The sequence below is a fragment of the Platalea leucorodia genome (genome assembly GCF_965183815.1).
Source record: "Platalea leucorodia genome assembly, chromosome: 1".
NCBI classification, from domain to species: Eukaryota; Metazoa; Chordata; class Aves; order Pelecaniformes; family Threskiornithidae; genus Platalea; species Platalea leucorodia.
In genome coordinates, this window is record NC_138823.1 from 93,221,917 (window position 1) to 93,247,344 (window position 25,428).

The window sequence follows — 25,428 nt, forward strand, 5'->3', positions numbered from 1 at the left end:
GTGGACTGTAGGTGCATATTTTGAGAGACAACTGGTGGTGTGAGCTTGATTACAAACTCCTAAGAATAAGCATATTTTCCACACCATCTGAATGTATGTTAAGAGTGTGCCAAATTATTGGATTGAAATGGCATGGGATCATAAAGTGCAGTCTGGTGTTATAGATGGAATTATAAATGTTTGGAGTTTTTGCTAAGTTGCTGAATTTAATTGCTAGATAAGGTATTAAATATACATTTATAAAAACATATGGTGTGCTATACTGAATTTCATGAAGAATTGTATCTTAAAGGAGGTCAGTCAAATTCTATTATGTGGTGTTTTTCTCAGGCTCTATGAAAGACAACTGTTGGATAACTAGAGCTTTATTTTGAAGTAATAAAAATTTGCACACAGTAGATGAATCATCTATTTTGAAAACATAGTTAGCCAATATAGGACCTGAATCTTTATCCATGGACTATATTATTTAGGTTTAGATTATTCATCAGGATTCAAGAGGTAAAGATTGTTAATGTAGAAAGGATTTGGAGGGGTGAGGAGGGAAGAAATTTTACAATATTTTTTTAAGACTAAAAAGACAGACCTCTTTTGCATGAAGTATTGAATTGCATTAAGACACTAATAAGTAATTTGATATATTTCAATTTCTGTGTAAAACAGAAAAAGTGCCTATAGAAAAAAGTAAAATAATTTACTTGAATTGAGGATTTCTACAGCAAATTAATTCATAAAGAGATGAAGGCATGTAGTTTTAAACTAAAGGTGGAAATCACTGTGCTATTCCTGCAGTTGTCAATTACCTTTTAAAAACATTTGTTTTGAATAAAAAAAAAAATGCTTCATGAATATAATTTTAATTCCCAGATATTGTACATTGCTTCTTGGCTGTTAAAAGAATGGACAAGAAACATATGAATTCAAACAAAACAAATGTTACTTAATAGAAGGATCTACAAAACAAGCATTTATTATAACCTCAAGAGAAAAATCATACTTTATCAGTGGTCTGTATTTAAATATCCAGCTAGCTGTTTTCATTGTGTATTTCTCCTTAATGGATTAAAGTATACTATGCTAAATAGTATGCAGTAGAAATAGCTATCCTGACAAAACTTTTTTTACATCAAGGCTTCAAAATTTCAACAAAGTTTAAACATTATTTAGATATAACAATTATTTTACAAAGACTACTTTTAACATGAGCAGGCCACCCACAGTGTTGACTAGAGAAAATGGCATGCAAGCCACCCAGCGAGACTGATGTAATTTTTTTCATCTTTGCTTAAAGTATAGTCACTAGACCAGATAATGTAGAAACTTCTACACGCAATGATCAAAAAGGCTAAAACAGTTCCACTTTTTTTCTTTTTTGGTTAATTAAAAATAAGTCACGAGTTGAAAAATGCAAATATTTGCATGTGACTTAAATCTTCCTTACTATAAATGAAATTTTATTATTCTGTGTTAGGAAATTATCCTTATTACAAACCAGAATGCTTTTTAGTCTGGATAGCAAAGATTTTAAGGCTATATTTAATGCATTTATTGAAGAATGTTTGCAGATAGTATAGAAACTTAATTGCATGAAAATGTTGACTAAGGCTTGATCCTGTATGCAGTGAAGCCAATAAGACTTTTAATGCAATGCGAAGACAAATTGTATTCATTCTGTTACAGTGACCAGCTAGTTAGATTTTTTTCAGTCATGCCATTATCTTTGACTTAATCATTGGTACTTTTAAGTGACTCACCTAAATATCAAATATTGTTAATAATTTTTAAGAATTAATTTGAAAACACAGAAAAATTTTTTGCAAAACCCAGTGATAACTCTTAATGCTATGACATTAATTAACATAATGAAATTATACTTTTCTAAAAAGAAAACTTTCTATTACTTTTTCTATATCCTGAGATGCATAATTTAGTTGTAAAATGTAGATCTGGAGCCAAAGCAAACTATAAAATATCTGCAGCAAAGTTAAGCATTTGAAAATAGGAAAGAGTGATTGTTTAATTACACAGGGGTCTTACCACATTAAAATGCTAAGTGGTTCACATTGAAATAGTATTTCACCAGTTGTAAAATGTTAACACAGTTGAACAAAAAAAGTATAAAAATTGAGCAATAATTACTCATTTGCTCTAAAAAACTTGAATGACTCATTAAAATGAGGAAAATCTGTATGTCATTTGAACTGATTACTTACTCTACTTTTTTTATTTTCATCCTTTTTAAAATAGGAGCCAGTAACACAGCAGATACCTTATTCCAAGAAGTGCTGGGTCGCAAGGACAAAGCTGATTCAACAAGAAATGCACTTAATGTTCTTCAGCGTTTTAAATTTCTTTTCAACCTTCCCTTGAATATTGAAAGAAATATCCAGAAGGTATAATCCTTTAAAAATACTTTTCTATTTGCTGAAATTGGTCTGTTACCTTTTTCTTGACAAATATAAATGTTTGTTGTTTGGTTGTGTTTGGTTTTTTTAAGGGCGATTATGATGTGGTTATTAATGACTACGAAAAAGCCAAGTCACTCTTCGGAAAGACAGAGGTTCAGGTATTCAAAAAATGTAAGATATGGGTTCTGTTATTTGCTGCCTTTTTTTTTTTTTTTTTTTTTTACTTAAAGGCTAAAAAGCACATAGTAGTCTAAAGAGCTTTATGTGGGTTTTATATGGATTTTAATCCATGAAAATTATGGATTTATAGGAACCAGTTACTCTAAGCAATATTTCTGGCAAGTTTTCTGAGTGAGGTATATACTATAAAATGTGAAATCATAGCCAATTTTATTTATTTATTAAGTTTTGGTATTACTGGACATAAAAAAAGTTACAGTAATTAAAAAGTGACTTTGGGTATCTCTCACTACCATATTGTTGGAAGGACGTGAAAGTCCAATTTCCTATTTTGGTATAACTGTTGCATACAAAGTTTTCAGATGTGGCTTGTTATAAAATGAGTTATATTGATTTCCACATTAACTCTGGAAGTGTCTGATGTCCTAGAAAAATAGCATAATTTTCAGTTCATACCACTGCTGAAGGCACACATTGGATTTATTTGCTCTCCCTACTCCTAGATTATGCTGAAGTTGAAACTAGAATTGAAGCTTTAAGAGAACTTCTGTTGGATAAGCTGCTTGAAACTCCGTCAACGTTGCATGATCAGAAACGTTATATAAGGTAATCATTTGACTACTGTCTTCATCAGATATATAGGGTTAGATGTATTTAAATCTATTTCCTAAATAGGGTAGTGACTATTTCTACTATGGTTTAAATACTAATTTTAAAGCTGTAAGTAGAGTATTTTGAGATTTTACGATTATATAAATAATGGTAATGGATTGGTTCTTGATTGTTTATTGAATGATTGAAAAACAGTTCTTGAATGAGGACAATTTAATGAAAGATAAGTGAGATTAAATTAAATCTTTTAAGATCTTTAAGGCATGTTTAGATTCTGTTGCTTCCTCTAAACCATCATATTGCAAGCTATGTCTGAAATGGTCACTCATAGGTTGCAGATCTCAAAATAGATTCCTTATTAACTTGTCTTACACTTCAGCTTGACTTGGTGTTGAAATGGAATCATCCTGAGTCAGATATTAGGGAGGTTTTAATCCAGACTGTCATTTAAATTTTGTTTTGGCTCTTTTATTACTCAGTCTAAATGTAGCTCCTTTATATTACATGAACCACTTCCTCAGTTTTCATTGAAATTCCTAGATTTTCTGTCATTCACAAAGCTGATGTCAAAGCCTATTGTAGGCATACTGACATGAGTTGGTTGGACTTTCTACTGGTAGACCTTAACCTGCTTTACAGTCCTTGGAGCTAAACTTTAGAGTGCTCTGGAACATTTGATGGCTTTACTTAGAAAGCTTTTGAGTTTTGGATGTTACTAGGGTTTCTAGTGTGGCTTGACATTCTCAGTGCTTTTTTCCATTATCTTAAAAGATGTAGACTAAATGCGCTGTGCAAGTAGCATACTTAAAATTCTGACACCTGTGTGAGGTCTTAGATGTTTTTGTATGTTCACCAGGCCCAGTCACACAGGACAGAGTGCAATATTGGTATCTTAGGTCCCTTTACGTTACGTTAGTTTGAGGACAATGACCAGTGTACATCTATGTAGAGTGCTTCTCATTCTTCTGGGTGCTCTATAAATATTGCCTATTTATTGGAATTGCGTTTTAAGGTGAGTAGTTAAGCGTTCTGTGTCTCTGAAGAAGGTGCTACTGTTTCCTTTCTATGTCAGTCTTGAAAACCTTAAAGAGCAGCTTCTTTATCTAAGCCAAGTCTTCTGATCTCTTCTAAGGATTCTTTGGAAGAATCAGAGTTGTATGTGTTTGATTCTGGGGTTTCTTTTTAGTTTTTCTCTAGCCCCTTACCTTGAAGTATTGTATCTTTAAAAATATCCCAGCCTATGTTAAAGCAGACTCTGTTAATGTAACTACCAAATGTATTCCACATGTAGAACAGTATAATGAAGGAGAGCAGGGAGTGAACAAATGGGGAATAATTTTGTTCTAATGAATTAACAGAATCCCAGCATACAAAGCGATTAAATTAATTTCACTGATCTAGATATGCTAATGTGGTTATACTAGTGTAAATTTTCTGGAGGCAAGGTGTGAAGAAAGCTTTCTTCAGAGCACTTCAGCTAAGAGGAAATGAACAAAATAGTATTTGTAAAATTATTTGCCTAAAACCTGCTATTTTTATGAGGTTTTTTTCTTCCTTGATATGTTTGTTTTGTATGTCTCCAATGTCTAAGGCTGAGCAAGACCTGAAATACTGTGGTTTTCCCCCTCAAGATAGTCAATGTTTATCTTTATAATTAGGCTTCAATTCATATTTTCTTCTCATTTTATTATGGTATTTACACTGATAATTATTTTATACTGTTCAGAAACAGTTTACTGTATCACTTAACAGCCAAGTAGATGTATTTTTTCCAAGACCAGTGGTATTTTTTTTTTTTTTTATTTTGTGTCAAAGCAAAGACTAAAATCCCCCTTAACACTGAGGGAGGACTTGAGCTCATAACTTATAAATGTCACCTTGTCAAAATGGTTGGTTTTGTAATGTTCTCATCCATCCAACCAATCCTACTTTGACAGTTTATTTTTTGTTCAAGTCCTGCAGACAGTTCTCAAAGAAGACAGAATTTTGCAACACAGTCCTAATTAACTTTAGGTATTATTGTAGTAATACAGCTTTTGTGAAGGAGTTAAACATTCCCTGCACTGCTTAAGATAATAAATCAGTGTACTTCACCTTGAGCATCTTGAATTTTTGAATCTGTCTTGAGTCTCGTTAATGCAGAATGTAACGGGGTGCATTAAATAGTAGAGCAGCTACTGCTTTTTGAAAATACTGTCTTGAAAGTACTGTTGTCAGATAGTCTTGAATGCCATACGCTAGACTACATTACTTCTGTGTTCTCTTCAAAATCACAGCAGCGGGCTTCTAATACTCCCCTCTCCCAAAAAACAGAGGGTGTTTTGCTTCCATGTATTAGAAGCCCCAATCCTTTTCATTATCTACCCCCCCTTTTTTTTTTTTTCAGACTGTGTGCACATCCTAATGAAAAAAAAAAAACCAAAAAAACAAAACCACAAAAAAACCCAACAACAAGAAAAAACAAAAAACCCACCCAACACCACCCCCCATCCGAAAAAAAAAAAAAAAAAAAATTATGTGCTCGAGCTGTCATCACTGATTCCAAGCGAAACATGAAGTATTGAACTGCAACCTTGGCAGATAAAGAGCTTGGTTTCCCAAGTACTTTACTAGAGACACAACTGAAAATACATGTTAATGTGTTATTAAATATGTATGGTTTTGTTTATTCTACAAGTGTTTTTGATGCAATTTTGCTTCACTAAATGAGGAAGGGAGAATGCAAAGCTTGTGTTTGCATTGGGTATGAGTGTATCTTAACAACTATTATTGAATTTTTAGAATTATGTAAAAAAAAAATATTTCTTAGTATATCTTTGGTCTGTTTTAATGAGGCCTTCAGTGTGTCAAGTCAGAGCTGTGATTTTTGGACTGGGTTTTACAGATATCTTTCTGATCTTCATGCGCCTGGGGACCCTGCTTGGCAGTGCATTGGTGCTCAACATCAGTGGATTCTGCAACTCATGCACAACTGTAAGGAGAGCTATGTTAAAGAGCAAAAAGGCAAGGATATATTTTTGTTTTATATATATATTTGACACTTAGGAATTTGGCATTGCCTTTTATTTGACAAGTTTTAGTGTACAAATGATATTTGGCATTTTTTCCCCATCAATTTTGATAGCTTTTTACAAAGTTGAATACTGACTTGTATTTTTTTCTTTATTCTATTATAAAAACAAAACAGCAGTTGGAGTTTTCTTTTTGTTTAACTTATAACTTTTAAGCTCTTTACATGGGAAAAGCATTAAATTTCAATCATTCATCTGAAGTTTACTGTCCTCTCGAAATACTTCTTTGAGGTCACATGAAGTTTGGATTGTTGTCTGAATCTGCTGGTTAGATTTCTTTGTCACAAGATATGCCGTTAGTATATGGATATGCAGCGCATTGGGGCATAGTGGAATAATGTGTAATTTCTTGATATGCAGTGAATGGTAATACGGTGTTCTCTTGTTCTTTGTTCGTGTGCAGTTTCAAAATTCAGATTACACTGTTCTGGCACAGACCTGTGAGTTGAACAAATAATATAACATTGTCTAAATATCTTAAAACCAATATGAATACTTAGCTGTATTTTGTCTTTGCCAGTGTTGCTCCTCAAAGAAATGTGTGCTCATAGGTATTGCTTTCAGGTGTGGCAGCAATTTAGCTACCAGTTAACATGATCTCTCATGTTAGTGTATTTTCAAAAGGGAATAGGTGGGAGGCTATTGGCCTGGCATTTCTAGTAGTAAAATCTGAAAACTGGATTTTTAAATTAGAAAATGACAAGTAGTGCCTTGTTTCTCAAGAAGTCTTATCGAGCTTGCTGCTATTTCTGAAATGAGTAGGTGTATTGGAATCTGGCCTCTCTTGGCTTATAGGTAACTCCCATGTTTAGTGTTAGTGCATGTATATCCCAAACCAAATAACGTGTTCTCTTCTGAGAAACCACAAAAATTTTACTGAGTTGGAACTGCTGCAGAAATGTGCTGTAAAATTGCTGCAGGAGGCTTTAACTCTCTTCAGCAGAGGTTACATCAGGTATAGAGTTCACAGGGTGCATCGCACATGACAGCAGTGTCAGTAAGTTTTAGCTTAAAGCATGCACAGACCATCTTTGTTTCACAACATGGTGGGGAGTGCTGTGGGACCAGCTGGAACACCAGGCTGGTTTCTTGGCCTTTTGGTCACAATTCAGAACACTTCCAAAACCTCCCCATCTTCCTTCAACCCCCAGCCCCCACCCCCACATACAGCTGTCAGGAGCAAAATTCACGTGTAAAAATGGCCGTGGTTAACAATTCTAAGCTTTCTTTTTCTCCGCTCATTTGCAAAATGTTATATAGTCATCTTTCAGCTTCTTAGCAAGAAAAATAGGGGCATGAAGATACTAATTGCTCAAGACTTTTTTGTTGTAGTAGTCTATATAATTTTGATATGCAGCCTCCAGTAAATGAATGGAAAATGTGTCTAAATTCCTAGGCTTGTCTTGAAAATCTCACCCTGTTTGGTGTTTTTCTTGCAACAAATCTGCTTACCTCAGCCTTAATATCAAAGGGGCTATTATGTTAGCAGCTTTGTTTGGCTCACAGAAGAGGGAACTTAACTTGAATGCCCACTAAATGCATGTATGAATAGTTAATACTTAATGCATATATGAAACAAATGCTAATATATTACCACTTTTATTAAAGAGCTCATCAAATTTCAATAGTTTTCTTCCAGCCTTTTATGTGGTCCTTACTAATGTAGTTTTTGTACAGATTGTAAAATATTCAAGAATTGATCCTAGTTGATGGAATTTCTCGCTTAATATCTAGTAGGACAAAGGAAGGTTCCTAAACGTGGTTTTTCCTTTCCATAGATCTTTAATTTTGGCGTACACGAGACAGGAGAAGGAAAAAAGGAAACTTGGAAGAATTGGTATTAGCTGCCAAATAGAACAATGCTGATTGTGATCAGAAACATGGAATGTATTTTAATCTACTTTAATAGACGTATGCTTTTCACACAGGGAAAGTGTGGGCTTTTACTCATAGATATCAAATTGGTTATGCAAGACTTTGAGGAATCTAATCAACTTAAGTCAGAAATGTGGTTTATATGTTCATAAATTCACAGGCTATTTTTAGGAGAAAATATTAATAAATTTTCAAACATTAAAGTCCTCCACTTAAAACATGCTTCCAAAAAAGGTTATTTTGTATATCAAGTATTTGGAGGAAGAGGTGGGTCATAAGGTTGATACTCTAATGAAAAGAGCATTAAATCTTCTTCTAGGTTTCCCTTTTCAACAGGGGTAATAGACGTTGTTTCTAGCAGATGGTGGTCTTTGTATAAGCAGAATAAGCAGACAGCAATTACAGTTCCCCCTTTAACATACCAACAATTTCTGACTATTCTTAGCTTAGTTCTTTTGCTGACTGTGAATCTGTGGGTTCAAACTGACTGAGTCAAAACTTTTCAGCACAGTAAACTTAAACATCAGTAGCAGATTTTATCTATTTTTGCATTTGTGCACAATTTTTCAAGTTTCAGCTGAGTTTGTGCCAAAGCATTGTGCTGCTTTTTTATTAGTTTTCAATGCAGAGCTGTGCCCTGAGTCATTACACGTGAATTTTACTACCTGAAATGGATTTGGAATTAGATGAAAGGCTTTGCTTTTCTTAACTGGAAAAGTCTTTGTTGAAAACTCTATTAGACATTCTGGACAGGATTTTTGTAGCTGATTGTCAAGCAGTAAATATTATCGAATAATAATTTATTTGCTGGACAAGATGCATTCAGGAAGGGAAGGTTAACATTGCAATTATTTGCTAAGCAAGCTAAAACCCAAACCTAAGTGAATTCTAAGGAGAATTTACTCCAAATTTAGTCACTGATATGACAAGCCAACAGTGTGCTCTTAGGAATACAAAACTGTTCCAATTGTCTCCATACTACTAGGAGGTTGACCCTTTAGTCATTACAACTAACAAATAATTTCATTTTCGTATATAGAAATAGCATCATCTTCTATCTTCTTTAAGAGATTTAGTGATGTATCGTCTCATCCAGCCCACTAGTAATGGCAGTTGGACAAATCCCAAATATTGACAAGTAGTAAATCTACTTTTCCATGTCCTTTGTAGGTTCCTTATCTTTGTCAGATGATTGCGCTCTTGTTACTGTAACTGTACTTTCAAGGCTCTCCTAAGCATAGTTGAAGAGTGGAGTGAGCTAATGTATGTGCTGAGGTGGTTGAAGGTGCTATCAGAAAATTGCATATTAGACATGTATTTAAACACATGTTTATTTTGGTTTTATATCTAAGGATGTATTTTTGATCTAAATGTGAATCCTTCACTCCCAGTAGTACTATCACATGAAAAGTTAAAAAAAAAAAAAAGAAGCCTCTGTGCTTTTGTAGAAGTACTCTGCAATTGTAAGCATGTCCTAGAATTGTGAAGTATCATAGCATAGTACAATCTCTGATGCAGCCTGAAAGAAGAAACTTTGGCAAGTTTACAGGGCTGTAATGGTCTTTGAGTTCTCTCCTGGAATTTGTTTCAGGGGTTAGCAGAAGTCCTATGTGTTTCAAATAATGTCTGTTTTCAGTTAATCCAACTTGTGTTAATATTATTTCCAAAAACTGAAAGGTATATCAAGCTGTGCTAAGCTTTGTCAGATAATTTGGCAGTGTGGCTTCAAGGCTGACAGCTACTAACAGCAAATTATTCAACTGGATGTTTCCTTTGATTTTAATAGGCAATTATTAATCGTAAAAGATGCAGTAATCTGATCATTAGCTAATTGGTTGCATTTATTTCAACAGGTACAAGTAGTCTGGGGAATTTTCTCAAGTCCTGTGTATAAAGTACTTTACAGCAGCATTTTGGAGTGTATTTCCCTTGAGGAATCTCCCTGTATGTGTATTAACATACTGTTCCCCCTCAGTCTTAAACAGCTCTGTTGGTTTGCTGATTAATCTTGAATTATGTAGATTGATGTTTCATTACACACTCGGATATGGCTGTTGTTACTCACCCATCATCGCTTTTATCCTATCTATCTCTTGCTTTGTATAGCTATAGCAGACCTTCCTCATTTGTGAGATTAAAAAAAATGCAGGTGGATGATGTTCATATCATGAGAAACTGTTGGAATCCAAGCCCACATGTTTTAAGGAGTGAGTAAATATGCATATATGACAGCAGATCAAAACTTCTCCTGCTCTGAAGTATGAGCAGCCAGGACAAAGAGACCAAAGAGCATAGCCAGTCATAGTGGAAGCATGAGGCAGTACAGGGGATGCCCAAAATCATAAAGCTCCTGTGCTTGTGTCCTTAACGTTAAGCCATTCTCCAGCTTCTCTGATGGTCAGATTCTTCCATTAAAGGTGCAGCTGTAGTAGATAATGGGACCCACTTGCAACAGGCTGGAGCTATAGCTCTGCCGACATAGTAATGCTTGTAAATATATTGATTTATTAACTTTTTATGTTTGCTATGTAATGTTTATTTGCCTTACTAATGGAATAGGCAGTTGTGTTCTTTTATTTTTTTTTTAGAGACTCTGTTTTTATGATTATAGAATCATAGAATCGTTTAGGTTGGAAAAAACCTTCAAGATCATCAGGTCCAATTGTTAACCTATCACTGCCAAGTCCACCACTAAACCATGTCCCTAAGCACCACATCTACACGTCTTTTAAATACCTCCAGGGATGGGATTCAACCACCTCCCTGGACAGCCTGTTCCAGTGCTTGACAACCCTTTTGGTGAAAAAATTTTTCCTATTATCCAATCTAAACCTCTCCTGGTGCAACTTGAGGCCATTTCCTCTTGTCCTATCGCTTGCTACTTGGGAGAAGAGACCGACCCCCACCTCGCTACAACCTCCTTTCAGGTAGTTGTAAAGAGCAGTAAGGTCTCCCCTCACCCTCCTCTTCTCCAGGCTATACAACCCCAGTTCCCTCAGCCGCTCCTCAGAAGGCTTGTGCTCTAGGCCCTTCACCATCTTTGCCCTTCTTTGGACACGCTCCAGCAGTTATGAAGTTATTTCCTGAAGCATTGATGGATTCCTTTTATAAATCTGATTGCATCCTGCTATTGCTGCCCACTGGAAAGACCTGAAGTAGGTAAAGCCAGCTTGCTGCTGTTACTTAGTATGTAGGTATGTTAGAGAGAGGGAGATGCGCAAGACTGAATGGACAGGAAAAAGAGCATTTTTGAAGGCTATGAATATAAAGCTTAACATGGAAGAGCACTATACTCACTCAAAACAGTATTTCTTAAATCTCTAGCAAGAGATAACTGAATGATAAACTGAATTGTGGTGGTATCTTATGCTTTGTATTGGCTAAAGTTTGAATTGCTTCTTCTGAACTTTGAACTTATGATTTGTAGAAGTCTGGGGACTTTCAAACCTGGTACCTGGATAGTAAATTATTTCCTTGAATTAAGATTTTACATATTTGTAATTTTTAACTCTAATTGGCAATTCCCCTATTATGAGGGCATAATTGTAGTTTTTCACTAGGGTTTATGCTTCCCAGACTTGTTGGAGTACAGGAAACATGGGGGATATAATGACGTAAAATGACATGAAAATAAATGTAAATAAATGAGGTTTAGTTTAAAATTTGCCTGGGGCACTGGGCAGATAGCCAAAATGAGTTAAGCAATGGGATTCTTAACATGAGTATCAGAGAAAGAAGCTATGGAGGTGAAGACTGTTTTCTGTGTGGCCAGTGGTTATTTGCTTAGACTTTAATAGCGGTTTAGTGGGTTTCATGATCCTTTGAGCTAAAATGGATAGGAACTCTAATCCAGTTATCATCAAACTGACTGAAAAAGTCTTCATTTCTTAACAGGTCTTTCTGAGGTATTATGTAATGTTATTGTAAATAAGCTATCTGTTAATAACCTTTAGAAACTAAAACTGTAAATGGAAACACTAACACAGTTGTAGTGTGATCTTTCTGCTGCTCTTTGGCTTGCAAAATATATAATATACAACATATTCAGGTTCCCAACATGGGGACAGTTCTCGAAACCGGAGTATACTGGTTGGGTCATTGTGATTTTTGTTGTAGTTCTTACTGTTGGAAAAAAAATAAGTTTTGCAGCACTCAGAGTATGATGCACAGCTCTGCAGATATTGTGAAAAACGATGCAGGATTTTTCTATGCCAGAGTAACAGCAGCTTTACATAGTGTGAAGGAGAGAGATGGATGCTTAGACCATGTTGCTCTTTCTTCTGTGCCACACTGAGATTCTATTCACCTTGCAATGAATGATCCATCTTTGTTAGATCAGACAGGCCGGCAAGGCTTGTGTCAAAAGGGCCTTTTCAATTTGTTATCCTAGCAGCTGGTTCTCTTCCATTGCCTTTGCTTACTGTACATCTGGAAGAAGACTTCTTGCAGCTGGGAGCCATTTCATGTCTAAACCACATCCCCTGTCCATAGCAGAAATACCCTTTTGACAGCAGATGTCAAGCAAACCCTTAATAGGTTATTAATAAAAAAAAAAAAAGAATAAAAATTAATCAGTACAAAATTTGACACTGAATTTGTTTTCCTCTTTTACCACCTGTATCTGTAACTTTTCTTTTATTTAGAATTTTTAGTAGAATCTGACATGTTCAGAAGTGCATGGGACCTTCTTATTTTTTATGTAATACTTTAAATAATATTTAAAGTATTATAAAGACAGTAAATATTGTTATTAAAAAGCAGACAGTAAATATTATGATTAAAAAGCAGCACAGGTAATTTATGATCAAAATTGAAAAGATTAGTACTACTGAAGATGAAGTGAAACTCTTCTGTGGCCAGAATTTTACCTTGGTGTCTGCTCAAGTCTTTTAAGTCCTTATTCGGGCAATTGAGTAGAAGAGTTTTCAAAGTTGCTGGTAATCTTAATGTCCACTGGAGCTAGTGCTAGTAAAATGATGTCATTTTTGTTTATGTGCTGAACTTGAAGTGTTTGGCTCTTGCTTCAGTATTTTTTGGCCTGCAGAACTGACAATAAGGCTTACCCTTAGGCTGTGAAATACTTAGAACACCACTACAAATAATAGGCCCAATTACCCTTTTTGTGGTAAACTGAAAAACAGTTTCATTATAAATATATTTAGTATAATGAAGGCTAGCCTTGAGATTTAAAAAAGCATTCAGTTTTAAATGTATTCCAAAAACATTTTTTCCATAAAGTGCAGCAATTTTAATCTTCCACACTCATCTCTCTGCTAGAAATACAACCCATTTTGTTCTTGATCATTTAAAAATGTCAGATTCCTAATAAATGTAAAGTTAGAAAGAAAAAGTACTGAAGAAAAAGAATAAAATGCAGTCATTCATCTGTTGAGCAGGTTAATTTTTTCGGTAATTTCTCCTGCTCGCCTAATTTCATGCCTAGACAAATTGAAATTCTCAATGCAGTGTCCTTGAAAGGAATCTTATCCTGGTTGTGTCGGTGCGGGCTCCAGGCACTGTGTGTTTGGTCAACAAGCAACAGTGGGTGGTCAGGCTGTAGCACAGGACAAGGGCCCGCTGTGCACAGGAAAAAATGTTCAAAGGTGTTTAAGGGTGGTAAGGAAGTCTGCCGCCCTTCAGAGAGTCCGGAGGCTATAGATCAGCCTTCCCGCGCCATTGTAGCCTGTGAGAAAATTCACCGTAAGATACATAATGGATGAAAGAATACAGTAACTGTATTCACCTGGTTGCACAGCTGTAGGGTCTTTTTTTTTTTTAATTTAATCTTGCTCATATACATGCTGTATATACACACGTAGTCTGTCTAATGACTGGTGTGTGACTTACTGTGGAAAATCGCACTGAAGAACTACTCAGTCTGAGGTGGATCACTTGTTAACAATTTTCTTTGTCACTGCAAAAAGTACGGGTGCTGTATTATCCCCTGATTAACCAGTAGCTTTTGTAAAAAAGCTTTAGCTGAATGTCACATAAATGCTGCGCCGGGCTGGCAGAATTGCAGAGCGGCTGAGGCTGGGTTACAGAGGGAGGCGAGAGATGTGTGACTGCCACGAGAAACCTCCTCCTGTCAGACTGTGAGGGGGGAAAAAAAACAAGCAGAGTTGTGGAGCGATGGATGTTGTAGAACAATTTTTACACTCAGTTTGGTGATAGTTTTAAAATAACAAAGTAAAGCTGCTTGTAAAGATTTAAATCATTTACTGGTTTGCAGATCATGGAAAAATCTATTTTAGGCAAACTTAATGTTAGTAGTCTTTTTTTCACTGAGGCCGTGACATGCTGCGTGAAGGTAACATCTCAAAAAATGGGGTCAAGGCATGTACACGAGCCATAGGTGCTGTAGGCACGCAAGTACCCTGTAGCAGCTCCAGTACTGATAAACTTAGGGAAGACCTGTGGTTAGGGGTCAGCACAGGTGACTTTGGTTTACAGAAAGTGAAAGCACAAATTAAATAAATGACCTCATAAAGCATTGTGCTTCCCCTCCCCCCCCCACCCCCGATCCTTATTTTGGTGAGATCTTACTGCACTAGAACAGAGGTCTGAACAAACCATTGAACTATTTATATTTCACACAGTATCTGAATGTTTTTATTTTATTCTACATACCTTTAAAATATCTGTGTACAAAAAGTTGAAACCCCATAAAATCCTTTTTAAAAAAAAAATTTAAAGCAATGTTAAGATCCTTAAAACTTCTTATTTGATCTCACAATTTTACAGTGTAAATGTAATAAGGCTTTAATTATACTTCTGATTTGTCATGACTGTTCAGTAGAAGAAGAGAATGTAGTACATTTATTTTTCCTGTGTTTCCTTGGTTAAATATACACTTGGCACTGGAGTCACTGACAGATATGCTCCATGTAGATGCTGTATTTTGGAAAAAAAATACTTCTGTAACTTCAAAGATGCAGTATATTTAAAAAAAAAAAAAAAAGAAAAAAGATCATCTGCCAGGACTGTATTGTTCATGCTGTTTATACAACATCTTAAAACCTGTTAACACAGTAAAAAGTTAATTTCTTGGAGCTTTAGATTGTTACTGTCCTATATTCAGAATCTAGGAATGCAGAAATAGTACACAAATCAAAAAATGAATAGGCTGTAAATTATTATTTGCGTAGTTTATTTAGGTTTATAAATATTATTGTCTACAGTCCATGCTAATATTAATTCACTGTATTACATTATGCTGCTAAATTTAAGCTGCTGGCTCCAGAGAGGGAATGAGCTGGGATGGGAGAAAAATTGTTTGTAAGTTAACTCTCACTTTTTTACAAGATTTATGCATTAGTGTGCAGTCTTCAAGCGCTATCTTCTGGTCGGGTGAAAGCAAAATCAGCTTTGTTAATGCAGTCCAGATGTTTATTAGTCCTGAGGGTATATGTGCTGTTGTAGTTCCCTGCTGCTGTGTTATACTTGCTTGTAATGCTAGACAACCAATTAAGAAATTAGTTCATGTTGAACTTTCTTTTCCTGGTACGGCTGCAAACTGATGATGTGGTTTTTCTGGTGGAACAAGAGAGTATTCTTTACATGTTTTCTGTTACTGGTGAATATATAAACCATTTGGGCAGCGTGGGGTTAGTGTATCAGCAGCAATACAGAATTTTCAGGTTTTCAGCTACCTCAGGCAAATGGTTTTAATTGAACTAATTCACATTAAGATGTTTTGGTAAGTGTGTCTGTTTTTCTTAATTCTGAGGTTTAATTGGCACTGTCATTTTTAGAAACCATCTGTTTACAAGAAATTCCTCATATTAACAAGGTGTTTGAATGGTGAGAGCCTAAATTCTATGTGAAGACATCAAAGAGGGAAGTTTGGTCTATCATGGCTTTTTCTAATTGTAGTTTTTGTGAAGGTAGCATTGCTGCACTTTTGGGTTTTTGTTTTGGTGGGGTTTTTTTCATATGTGTTTTAACTAGCAATGTCTCTGACAATTCTGATTTGTCCTTGGTGTACATTTTTTTTCACCCAAATAAAATGCAGATACGTAGAATCTCAAAGTCAGATTCTTATGGAAGCCCAAGAACTCTGTGAAGCACTTAAAATTTCTCGAGGTCTTCTATACAATTTTCTTTTTATTCTGGGTAGAATCTCTGTAAGATATTGAATGCGTACTTTTTTTAATCTCGAGAGGAAAAAATTTTTTTTGTTTTTTACTTCATTCTGCAGGCTTGCTGGAATGTTTTCTCGGAAGTTAACATTGTAAATTTGTAATAATTAAGATATGTTTTAGAAGTCATAGGTGTTCAAATCGTAGATGCAGAAGATGTGTGATCTTACACAGATCTCTTACACAGATCTGTTACATGGGCAGTTGCATAGTATGTGTCAATAATTAACTATTGGCTCTTGTAGCATACATACCTCCTTCAAAAGCTTCTGATAGCTTTAGGTTTTTTCCTTATTATTCTATATTTTTAGTTCATTCATAAGGAAAAGTCTTTCTTTCCCCAAATTCTTGTACACTCACTGTAGAACTTCTTTGTGGTGACAGTGGATAATATACTTAAATCACTGTAGCAGAGTCTGTATTGCTGAAAACTCATCAATTTTACAGGTGTCATAAAGATCAGTTGTTTTTAATAAGTGGTGTAGGATTTAAATAGTCAACAGAATCATAGTACCAAGCTAAAGATAGCAGAGATGAGTTCACCAAGTCAGTTAATGCAGTGTGTGTATCACGATTGTGAACTACATAGCAAATGGATCTATTTATTTAGGTGTTTTATAATGTGAATGGAGGAACCGACAGTTAGCTCGATAACAAAAATGCCTCAGTGAGGCCATAGTGAAAGGCCACAGGAAATCTCTTTAAAAGCTGTTAAAGAATTATGGGAGGAAGAGCTTCTTTCAAAAGGAACTAAAACCCAATACTGTCACCTATTGGAAGTTTGCAATAAGTTTCACTGTACTTAATATTGCCCGTTAAGCCCCAGCTGTTGAAGTAAAGTGACTAGGTATATCTTTACTGCCATATTGGTCTGACAGCAGCATAAATTCAAAATAAATATTCTTCAAATCCTTTTTACTTTGTGTTACTCTTGAATCGGAGTATTGCAATGTTGCAGCTGGTGCTCTTACTGTGTGGCCTTCCTGTTATTTTAAGTGAATGTAGGTATTGATGGACAAGATCAAGCAATATAAACTCAAACACTGAGATTCTCACTACAAAACTCAGCATGAATTACCAGGGGAGGTTTCATCTCGATGTAAGAAAGAAAGAAATTTTTTTACCGTGAGAACAATCAATCACCAGAGCGACCTCCCCAGGGATGTGATAGAGTCCCCATCGCTGGAGGTTTTCAAGATGCGACTGGACAGGGTGCTAGATAATCTCTCCTAGGCTCCCTTTCCCATGAAAGGTTGGACCAGATGATCTTTTGAGGTCCCTTCCAACCTGGGCTGTTTTATAATTCTATGAATTGTGATTAAGTTTAGCTGTTACAGCTCAGTTGGCCAATGCTGAAATAATTTTTGATGGTTACTTTCAGAAATCTGTCTGTATGGTGAAATGCATAAAGCAGCAATTTAGACTTTAAGAGAAATATTGGCAGTGTTACAGTACATTAAAAAATCATTGTGGTCTGCTCATTATGATATGGTTGTTTTCCAAAATGTACATTAGACACTAAGTATCCACCTCCATCAGATTAGATCATTGCTCAGGACTTGCTAATAGTGACCTACGTATGGACAGGTACACAAAGAAAAAAAATAATTATTTGATAACAGTAACTGGTTCACTCGGAAATATTTTGTGTGTTTGTGGATATGTGTAAGTGTGGGGTGTTTTACAGGCATGCACAAACATACAATGCCATTAGTTCATCTGCTTCATGATGGATGGATTCTTTCTACCTGAACTCTGCACAGGTCAAACAGCTAAGAAGTAGTTGAACACTCTGCCCTTAACTGCTTCAGCTGGAGGCACAAGAAACTGTTGCTGTTGAAAAGTAAATGTAGACATACACCAGAAAAAAAGTGTGTGCCATGTCACTAATGGCATAAATACATATTTATCCATGGTGTTCAAGCAACTAATTGTAGGACATTAAAGTAATAACAGAGAAACATACAGACCAAAGAATGATATTTCTCATATGGTACTTCTGGTTTTGGCTTTGCTACAGGAGTCGATAGTGGTGTTATTGAATAGCCTTGATGTAGATGAACAGACAGTCTAAATAAGCAAGATTAAGAATGTTTTTGCTAGATACCTTTTGTCTTGTATCACTTCAGAATTAAACTAGAATTCCACATGCAGCATGCAGTTTCATGTCAATTAATGTGCAAAATCATTATAACTTTTTTCCTCCTCTCCCTAGGCAACTCATTGCTCCACAGCCCCATGCTAGACCTGGAAAGTGATGTGCGTCCATCACCAATTGGCCATCTCAGTCAAACTGCTTCACTGAAAAGGGGCAGCAGCTTTCAGTCTGGCCGTGATGATGGTAGGTATTGATTTTTATTTGGAAAAACAAAGCTGCAGTTCCCTATGTTTAGTATGTGGTATAGTCAAAAAACCCAAACAGAAACCCACACTCTGTGTGTTTGTTTTGGTTTGTTACCAAATAAAATTCTTTCTTCTCACACATTACCATTGCTTACTAAAGGGGTCCTCTGCGTGCATAACTGAAATGTGCTTCTTAAAATGTAGTCATGGTAATAAGAGTCTTTTGTTTTTTTTCTACAAAACCAGGATATTTTTTTTTTTTTGGCATACATATCCACCTGCTGCCTACCACCTTTTGCTGCTGTTATACCTTTTGTGTGTGTTTGCTAAGATGTCTCTCCTAGCATTTGCTCCTTTTGTGACTGCACATGTCTGGTCCATGTTCTCCAATTGTCTAAACCCAGAAAGGGAAACAAAATTGTGTGACTAAGCTCGAGCAGTGTGTCCACAACCAGCTGAGCCCTTGTGTGTTTTACATGTCTTCAACACCCTTGTCCAAACAACTTCATCTCAGGAGTCTTTCAATGGTGGCATCATAGGAGACAGAAAACATGTTTTTCACAGGATAGGTCATTTCTTACCAAAGTGCTTTTTTGCAGAAAGCAGGTTTTTATGAAGAAATTCCTGGCTTTGGTCGTCTTTGATGTTGCTCTTCTCCCCCTTGAAAACCTATCTATACACATCTGATTTTTTTGAGCAAGAGAAGGAATGAAGGGAATCTTTCAAGAACATAGAATGAAGAATAATGAGAACTGTACATTCTTGTGCTGCCACAGTGTATCTTCACATGAAAGACAATTAAATTGCATCACAGTTTGAGGTTGAATGTTTGTATTTCAAAATATAAATTACACACTCTTCAAAATATACATATATACCAAGTAATTACATTACTGTATTACTGTCACCCTTGTCCTTTCTCAGCCCAAAGCCTTGCATGAAGTTGATTAACAAGTGTTACAGAGCAAAACAGTAAATTGATGGAGGTTGTTGGATACCATCCACTAATACACATGCCACACTTAATGTAGCAAGCAACATCCAAAATCCAGTTTATTTTTTCCTTGTCTGAATTCTTTTGCCTGTGTCTCTGCTTAAATAGTTGCATCTACAGAAGGCACTTTCAATTCAGTTGGTTATCTTTGCTTTTAGAGTCTTACTTATGGATCCATAACCTTTTACAAACTGGGAAAGATAGGTCTTCAGCAAGCTTTGCAGATTCTGTAGGCAGCAGTTTAAATGAAGACTCAAAGGACAACTGAAGGATCAGAGCATCATAATACCTTAGGAGCTCAATCCACTGCAAAGACCCTAGAGTTAGAATGAGTTGCTTCTGAGCTCAGTTCATTTGTACTTAGCTGCATGTGCCCACTGCATGCTTAGGAACAGTTGAAAGCTCTACCATTCTTTCTCTTCTCTGAGTGGAGAGCCAAAGCAAACCAACCACTTATGATACTTGTGCAGGAGCTGCCATTCCAAATATGCCATGATGTGCTCTTAGGTTGCTTGTGCATCCTTTTGGTTTTTAGTGAATTTAAGGAGTGGCATCTCTGGGGTTTTTTTGGTGTTTTGGTGTGTTTTTTTTCCCCAGTGTGATTGACGATGATTGCCCATGAGATTACTTGAACGAATTACTTCGAATTCAAAACTGCCTCATTCAAATAACATTGAGCCTTTACTTGAGCATATGTTCATGAGGATATGTAAACAATAGCTCGTTTCATCTTTAGGATGTTATAATAGATCATAATAGCATTAAAGAAAATTTCTGTTTTCATATAGATTGGCGCTTTCTCTAGCAAAAAGAAGTCAAAATATCCTGAATTTATGGCCAGAATGTCCTTTTGACATGATGTGCAGTAGCGTCTTCTGATAAATATCTACTGTCTGCAGACCCTGGGCTAAGGCAGTCTCTGAAGTAGGCCTGAAGTATGCTTCCTGGAGGGAAAAAGAATTTCATACGTGAAGTAAATCTTGGCAATGTGTTTACAGTTAGGAACAGACATCCCTGGTTATAACCTTGGGTTGGTGCTGGAGCTTTTGGCAAAGATGAGATGGTTTCTCAAATCTTTTGGTTAGAGCTTGAGATTTATTAGTGTCACAGAGCCTCTGTTGCTGTAGCAGTGCTGGCACAGCTTCCTGGCATAGTCACAGCGTATGTCAGTAAGAGGAGTTTTTCTGCTACTGGGTCTAGACCGGTTCTCTGACGGTCATAAACCAAGCTGGCAAATGTCGTGCTCTGACATCCTATCTGTGTCCACATGATGAGCTTTGCTGCTTGAACTTTCATGAAGTTTTCATGCCTCCTAAACAGATGCATCGGTATCAGCAGAGTTACACTTCAGTTATGTCAGTCTCTCTCCAAATTCTGGGCTTCCATTGTGATTTTTTTGGTTTTTCAAATACTGCTCCAGAGTCCCTAAACTTTTTGGTCTTGAGGAAGAAGAACATTTTGGGTAGTGCAGATGTTTATTTGTCCACTAAATAAATGGACCAGTAATTGACCTGCACCTCAACAAACGGGTGCTGCTGAAAGCATGCTGTACTTCAAGGAAATTCAAGACTGGTTACCAACACAGTAAAATAGTGAGGCTCTGGTGAAGCGTACTAGTTACCTAATGTGCTATTAGGCAGCTATTTTTGCCTGACTGGTGAATTCCTGTTCTGTGTAGGCAATATTCCCTACAGATTAAGGACAAAAAGTGTAATTTCACCTAATGTTCTCCTGCATTTCCACAGAGTTACGTGGGATATGTTCTTAATTTTATTATAGCATAAAAGACCAGAGTTTATACCAAAAAAATCCAACACATGTGGACCTCTTTAAATATCATTGTTTGGTTTGTTTTCTTTTGGTTGTTTTTTCTCAGAAATCTGTGACTTCTTTTTCCCAACATTCTAAAGTGGACTCTAAATTCTTGAGTTGAAATATAAGCCTCTTATCACTATTGTGTTATCTGTATACCCTGTTTTGTTAAAACATCATAATCAAGAAAGTTTCAATAGAGAAGGCAGATGGGCATAGAAAAGTATTTCATGAAGTTTCCTTTGCTTGCTTTATTAATTGGCACCTTTCTTCTGCCCCTTTACCTTCCCCCCACAACCTCCCTTTGCCTCATTTGATAAGAAACTGAGAAAAGTTATCTGCTGCCAAAATGTAAGCTATGATGTGTTTTAATAGCTGGTGTACCAGGAGTGTAAGCAGGTTCATGAAGTGAGAGATGCTGCAGTGTTATACGTCGTGATTGCGTTCTTCATCCAAGAATCTCAAGATATACTTAGTGATACCTTTGAGTTTTAACAAAACTGTTGGAATATCCCCTGTTTTTCAGATAAAAGATTTTACCAAACAAATGGAAATTAAGATGAGAGGTTGGCAGCTTGCCCCAGGCCACAATGGAAATTTTTTTGAGCTTTAAATGAAGCAGATCTTCTAGTTCCCATTGTTTGCCTTAATCACTAGCATATCCTGTCAGCCTTGTTTCTTCAGCATCACCTCCTCATCAACTGAAACTTCTAATGTCTTGATTGCTTTCATGTTACCTTATGTTTTAGTGGTTTGAAGACAGAAGACTGGCTGACTGGATTGTTAGGTGGATTGCATTAGATACCCCTACAAAGGGGCCTATTCTTTATATACTGTCGTAGTGCTGGCACCTTGTAAGTATATCAGAAAAGAAGAAAGAGCTGGCATGTGTACCAATTGTGTACGCATATATGGACAGAGCTTTAAACTTTTCCACTCCTGCCTGAAAGGTTTTATATATACACTATATAATCACTTGTATAATACAAAGCAGTAGCAAGCTAGTAGTACATTTTTATTATTAAGTCAAAGTTTTTTAATTTTGCTTTTTCCGTCCCCTCTCCCCCTTTTAGCTTGGAGATACAAAGCTCCTCAGCAGGTTGTGTTTGTTGAAAAGTTGACAAAACTTGTTGTAAGTCAGCTGCCCAACTTCTGGAAGCTCTGGATTTCTTATGTGAATGGAAGTTTATTCAGTGAGGTATGGATTCTTCTATATAAATGACTTTTAAGTAACAAAGCTCGATAATAATTATGTTTGAAGTATTATATTTCACTGGAAGAAGTGACTGGGCTTACTTTAATCAGAGAGGTTTATAAAGCAATAAGTGGACTCTTACACATTTGAGAGATGCTACCTTGACTTGTAACCTGTCTTGCAATACTAACCTATAGAAGTGAGACTCTTCGTTTTATTTTCAAAAGAATAAAAGCATGCAATGGAATTACTTAGAATTCTGACAGTGGTGTGTCTATGCATGTTCCAGATGCTGGAGTCAATATCTGTGTAGTTTCACCTCTTACTCATAGCTGGCCAGCTGCCCTTCATTGGTGATCTGAAGAAATAGCAAATTGCATGAAGGACAGAGATACGTAAAAGACAAAGTCATACAGAAAAAAAAAAATACTTCCTTTCTTTGAAACAAGAGTACTCATTTCTTGAGCTTTAAGTGTTTGGAATTGAGGGTAGGTTCAAGACCAGAGTTGCAAAATGACCAAGGCCCAGAGTGGTATACACAGACATACTATAGGGAGTCTAATGTAGAAGTGCAGTCAGCTGCAATCACCTCTGCTTCTAGTCCTTCTTGCTCAGATGATCTTTTTTTTTTATAAATTAGGTAAATAAAATATTGTAATATATAAATAAATTATGTTTTTAAAATAATGATTCATGACGTGCCATTTTTATGTGCACACTATTAACAGATTTTGAAAGGATACATTTCATAATGAATTTGATATGGGTCATATACAGCTTACCATCATAATTGTTACCAGATAAATACAATAGCTTTTGGGTTTGTCTTCTTGCTAAAATTTGGTCACAGAATTACATTGTTTTACAGAGAGTTCACTTCTGGTCCTTAAGCCATGTTGTTTCTTCTCCAGAAGAACTGTAGTGATAGCATATTCCCAAGGAGCAAGTCTGACAAAGACAAACACAAGATTGAAGCGTAGTGAAAGGCAGCTCTCTGTTACATCAACAGATGATAAAGCACTAGTTCACACCTCATCTGCGTAGCTATCACTGGGAAGTCCTGCTGACTGCAGTTTGGACTCACTCATTCTGGGTCCTAAAAAACTCTGAAGACAAGGTCTATAGAGAGATGTAGAGGCAGTTGGGATAATACAAAGCAGGTGGAAAATAAGCAAGCTTTGGACATGCATATTATTCAGATCAGCTTCCATATTGAACCTAAAAGTTTGTGCATCTAAAACTTCTCTGTTTAACTGTTGCTATATCATTTCAGTTGTTGAGATTGTTTTTATCCTGCCATGCTTAGTGTCCTGCTGTGCTTAAATCCTTGAAGTCATTGCAGCTACCATGTTCCACTACAAAATTATCCCTAAAGCAGAACTACAGCCATAGCTATCTAGTATTCTTTGCAGCTTTAGTAGAAAATAAAACAAATTAACCTTGGGAAAAGGAGATTTGGAAGCTTAGTTTGTCATTTTCCTTTTCTCTGACTAATTAAAGAATTAATTTCTCAAGCGGCCATTCTATTTATTGCCACTGTCTGTAAATCAATATGTTTTCATATGATGATACTAATAGGTACTATAGCCCTTTATATGTTCAACACAATATACAGAGCATTATAGCTCCAGTGAAATGTACTCTATTCGTGATATTCATTTTACATGATAAAATAAAAAGAAAGATATGACATTTACTCATAACATTCAGTGAAGGAAGTAGAATCAAGTATAAACCTTAGTACTGTTGACTTTCACAAAAATAATTAATTTTATAAGGGAATTGACAACCTTTATATTTGACAACAGTACCATTGGAAATTAGACTTTACAAATTCACTTGTTACGTTACTGTGATTTTTTTTTTCTCTGAGTACAATGAAAAAGAAAGCAATTTCTAGAGAAACAGAGACTTGAACTGTAAACAAGGCTGAGAAATTCTGCTCATGAAAATGACTGCAAGTGGAAAATGCAGTGATCTTATGTCATGTCTGAACAAAACATTGTTTCCATGTATTAAAAAAAAAAAAAAAAAAAAAGAGGAGGAGATAGTTTTCCTGTTGGTCTCTAAGGTACATCTACTCTTCTGTTGGGCCAGATTCTGAGCTTGTAAGAAATTAATCCAGATACATTTGATTTCTTCGGCTCCTTTGGTCATTATGGAAGCCCCCCAAGTTCTTGGGGAGAGAGGAGGGATGGTGCCCTCGGTTCCTTTTGTGTGTTCTGCATGCCACAGTCAACTGAGGAAGAGTGGGAGGAGGGGGTGGCATAAGCCAGAAGACTACTTCTAGAGCACCTAAGAATATCTGCCGCCACATCACATTCAAGACTCAAGGTTTATATGTTTTTCTGTGAGAAACTATACAGATTTTAATTGTCCATGAAGAAATTTTTTTACCATGTTGCTTGCTATTTATTGTCATTCAGGAAGCAAGGTGATTGCTACATTTTTTTTTTGAAGAAAATTCCTGACAAAATGGTAGAGAGGATCATTTCAGTTAGCTTATTCAAGTCTTCAAGACATTTTAAAAATGTGGAAAGAAAATCCCCACATATGGATAACAAGCTATATTTATTTCTCTTGTTCAGTTTGGAGGGTTTTTTTTGGGGGGGTGTTCTTTTCAGTTTTGAAAGGTTAGCTATATGCCTTAAAATATTGTCAGTTAAAGATTTACGTGGTATTTTCAACAGTTTAAAAAGTTGAGTTCTTTGAATCACTCTAGGTGAAGTAGCATATGTGAGTAGTAACCGTTGGTCTTACCACAAGATAGTTTTGGTCTGTCTGTGCAGGAAAGGTT

At 35.9% G+C, this 25,428-nt stretch overlaps 1 protein-coding gene across 5 annotated transcripts in view; it reads left to right on the forward strand.

Annotated features, from left to right (window-relative positions):
* The window catches only part of EXOC2 (exocyst complex component 2), a 135,152-nt gene that overhangs the window by 50,429 nt on the left and 59,295 nt on the right, over positions 1–25,428 (forward strand). For all 5 annotated transcript variants that reach the window (XM_082314829.1, XM_082314830.1, XM_082314831.1 and 2 more), the window contains exons 8-13: positions 2,248–2,393; positions 2,498–2,579; positions 3,092–3,194; positions 6,085–6,203; positions 18,503–18,628; positions 22,510–22,634. In XM_082314829.1, the coding sequence (XP_082170955.1) occupies positions 2,248–2,393; positions 2,498–2,579; positions 3,092–3,194; positions 6,085–6,203; positions 18,503–18,628; positions 22,510–22,634 (701 nt within the window). The remainder of the gene's footprint in view (positions 1–2,247; positions 2,394–2,497; positions 2,580–3,091; positions 3,195–6,084; positions 6,204–18,502; positions 18,629–22,509; positions 22,635–25,428) is intronic.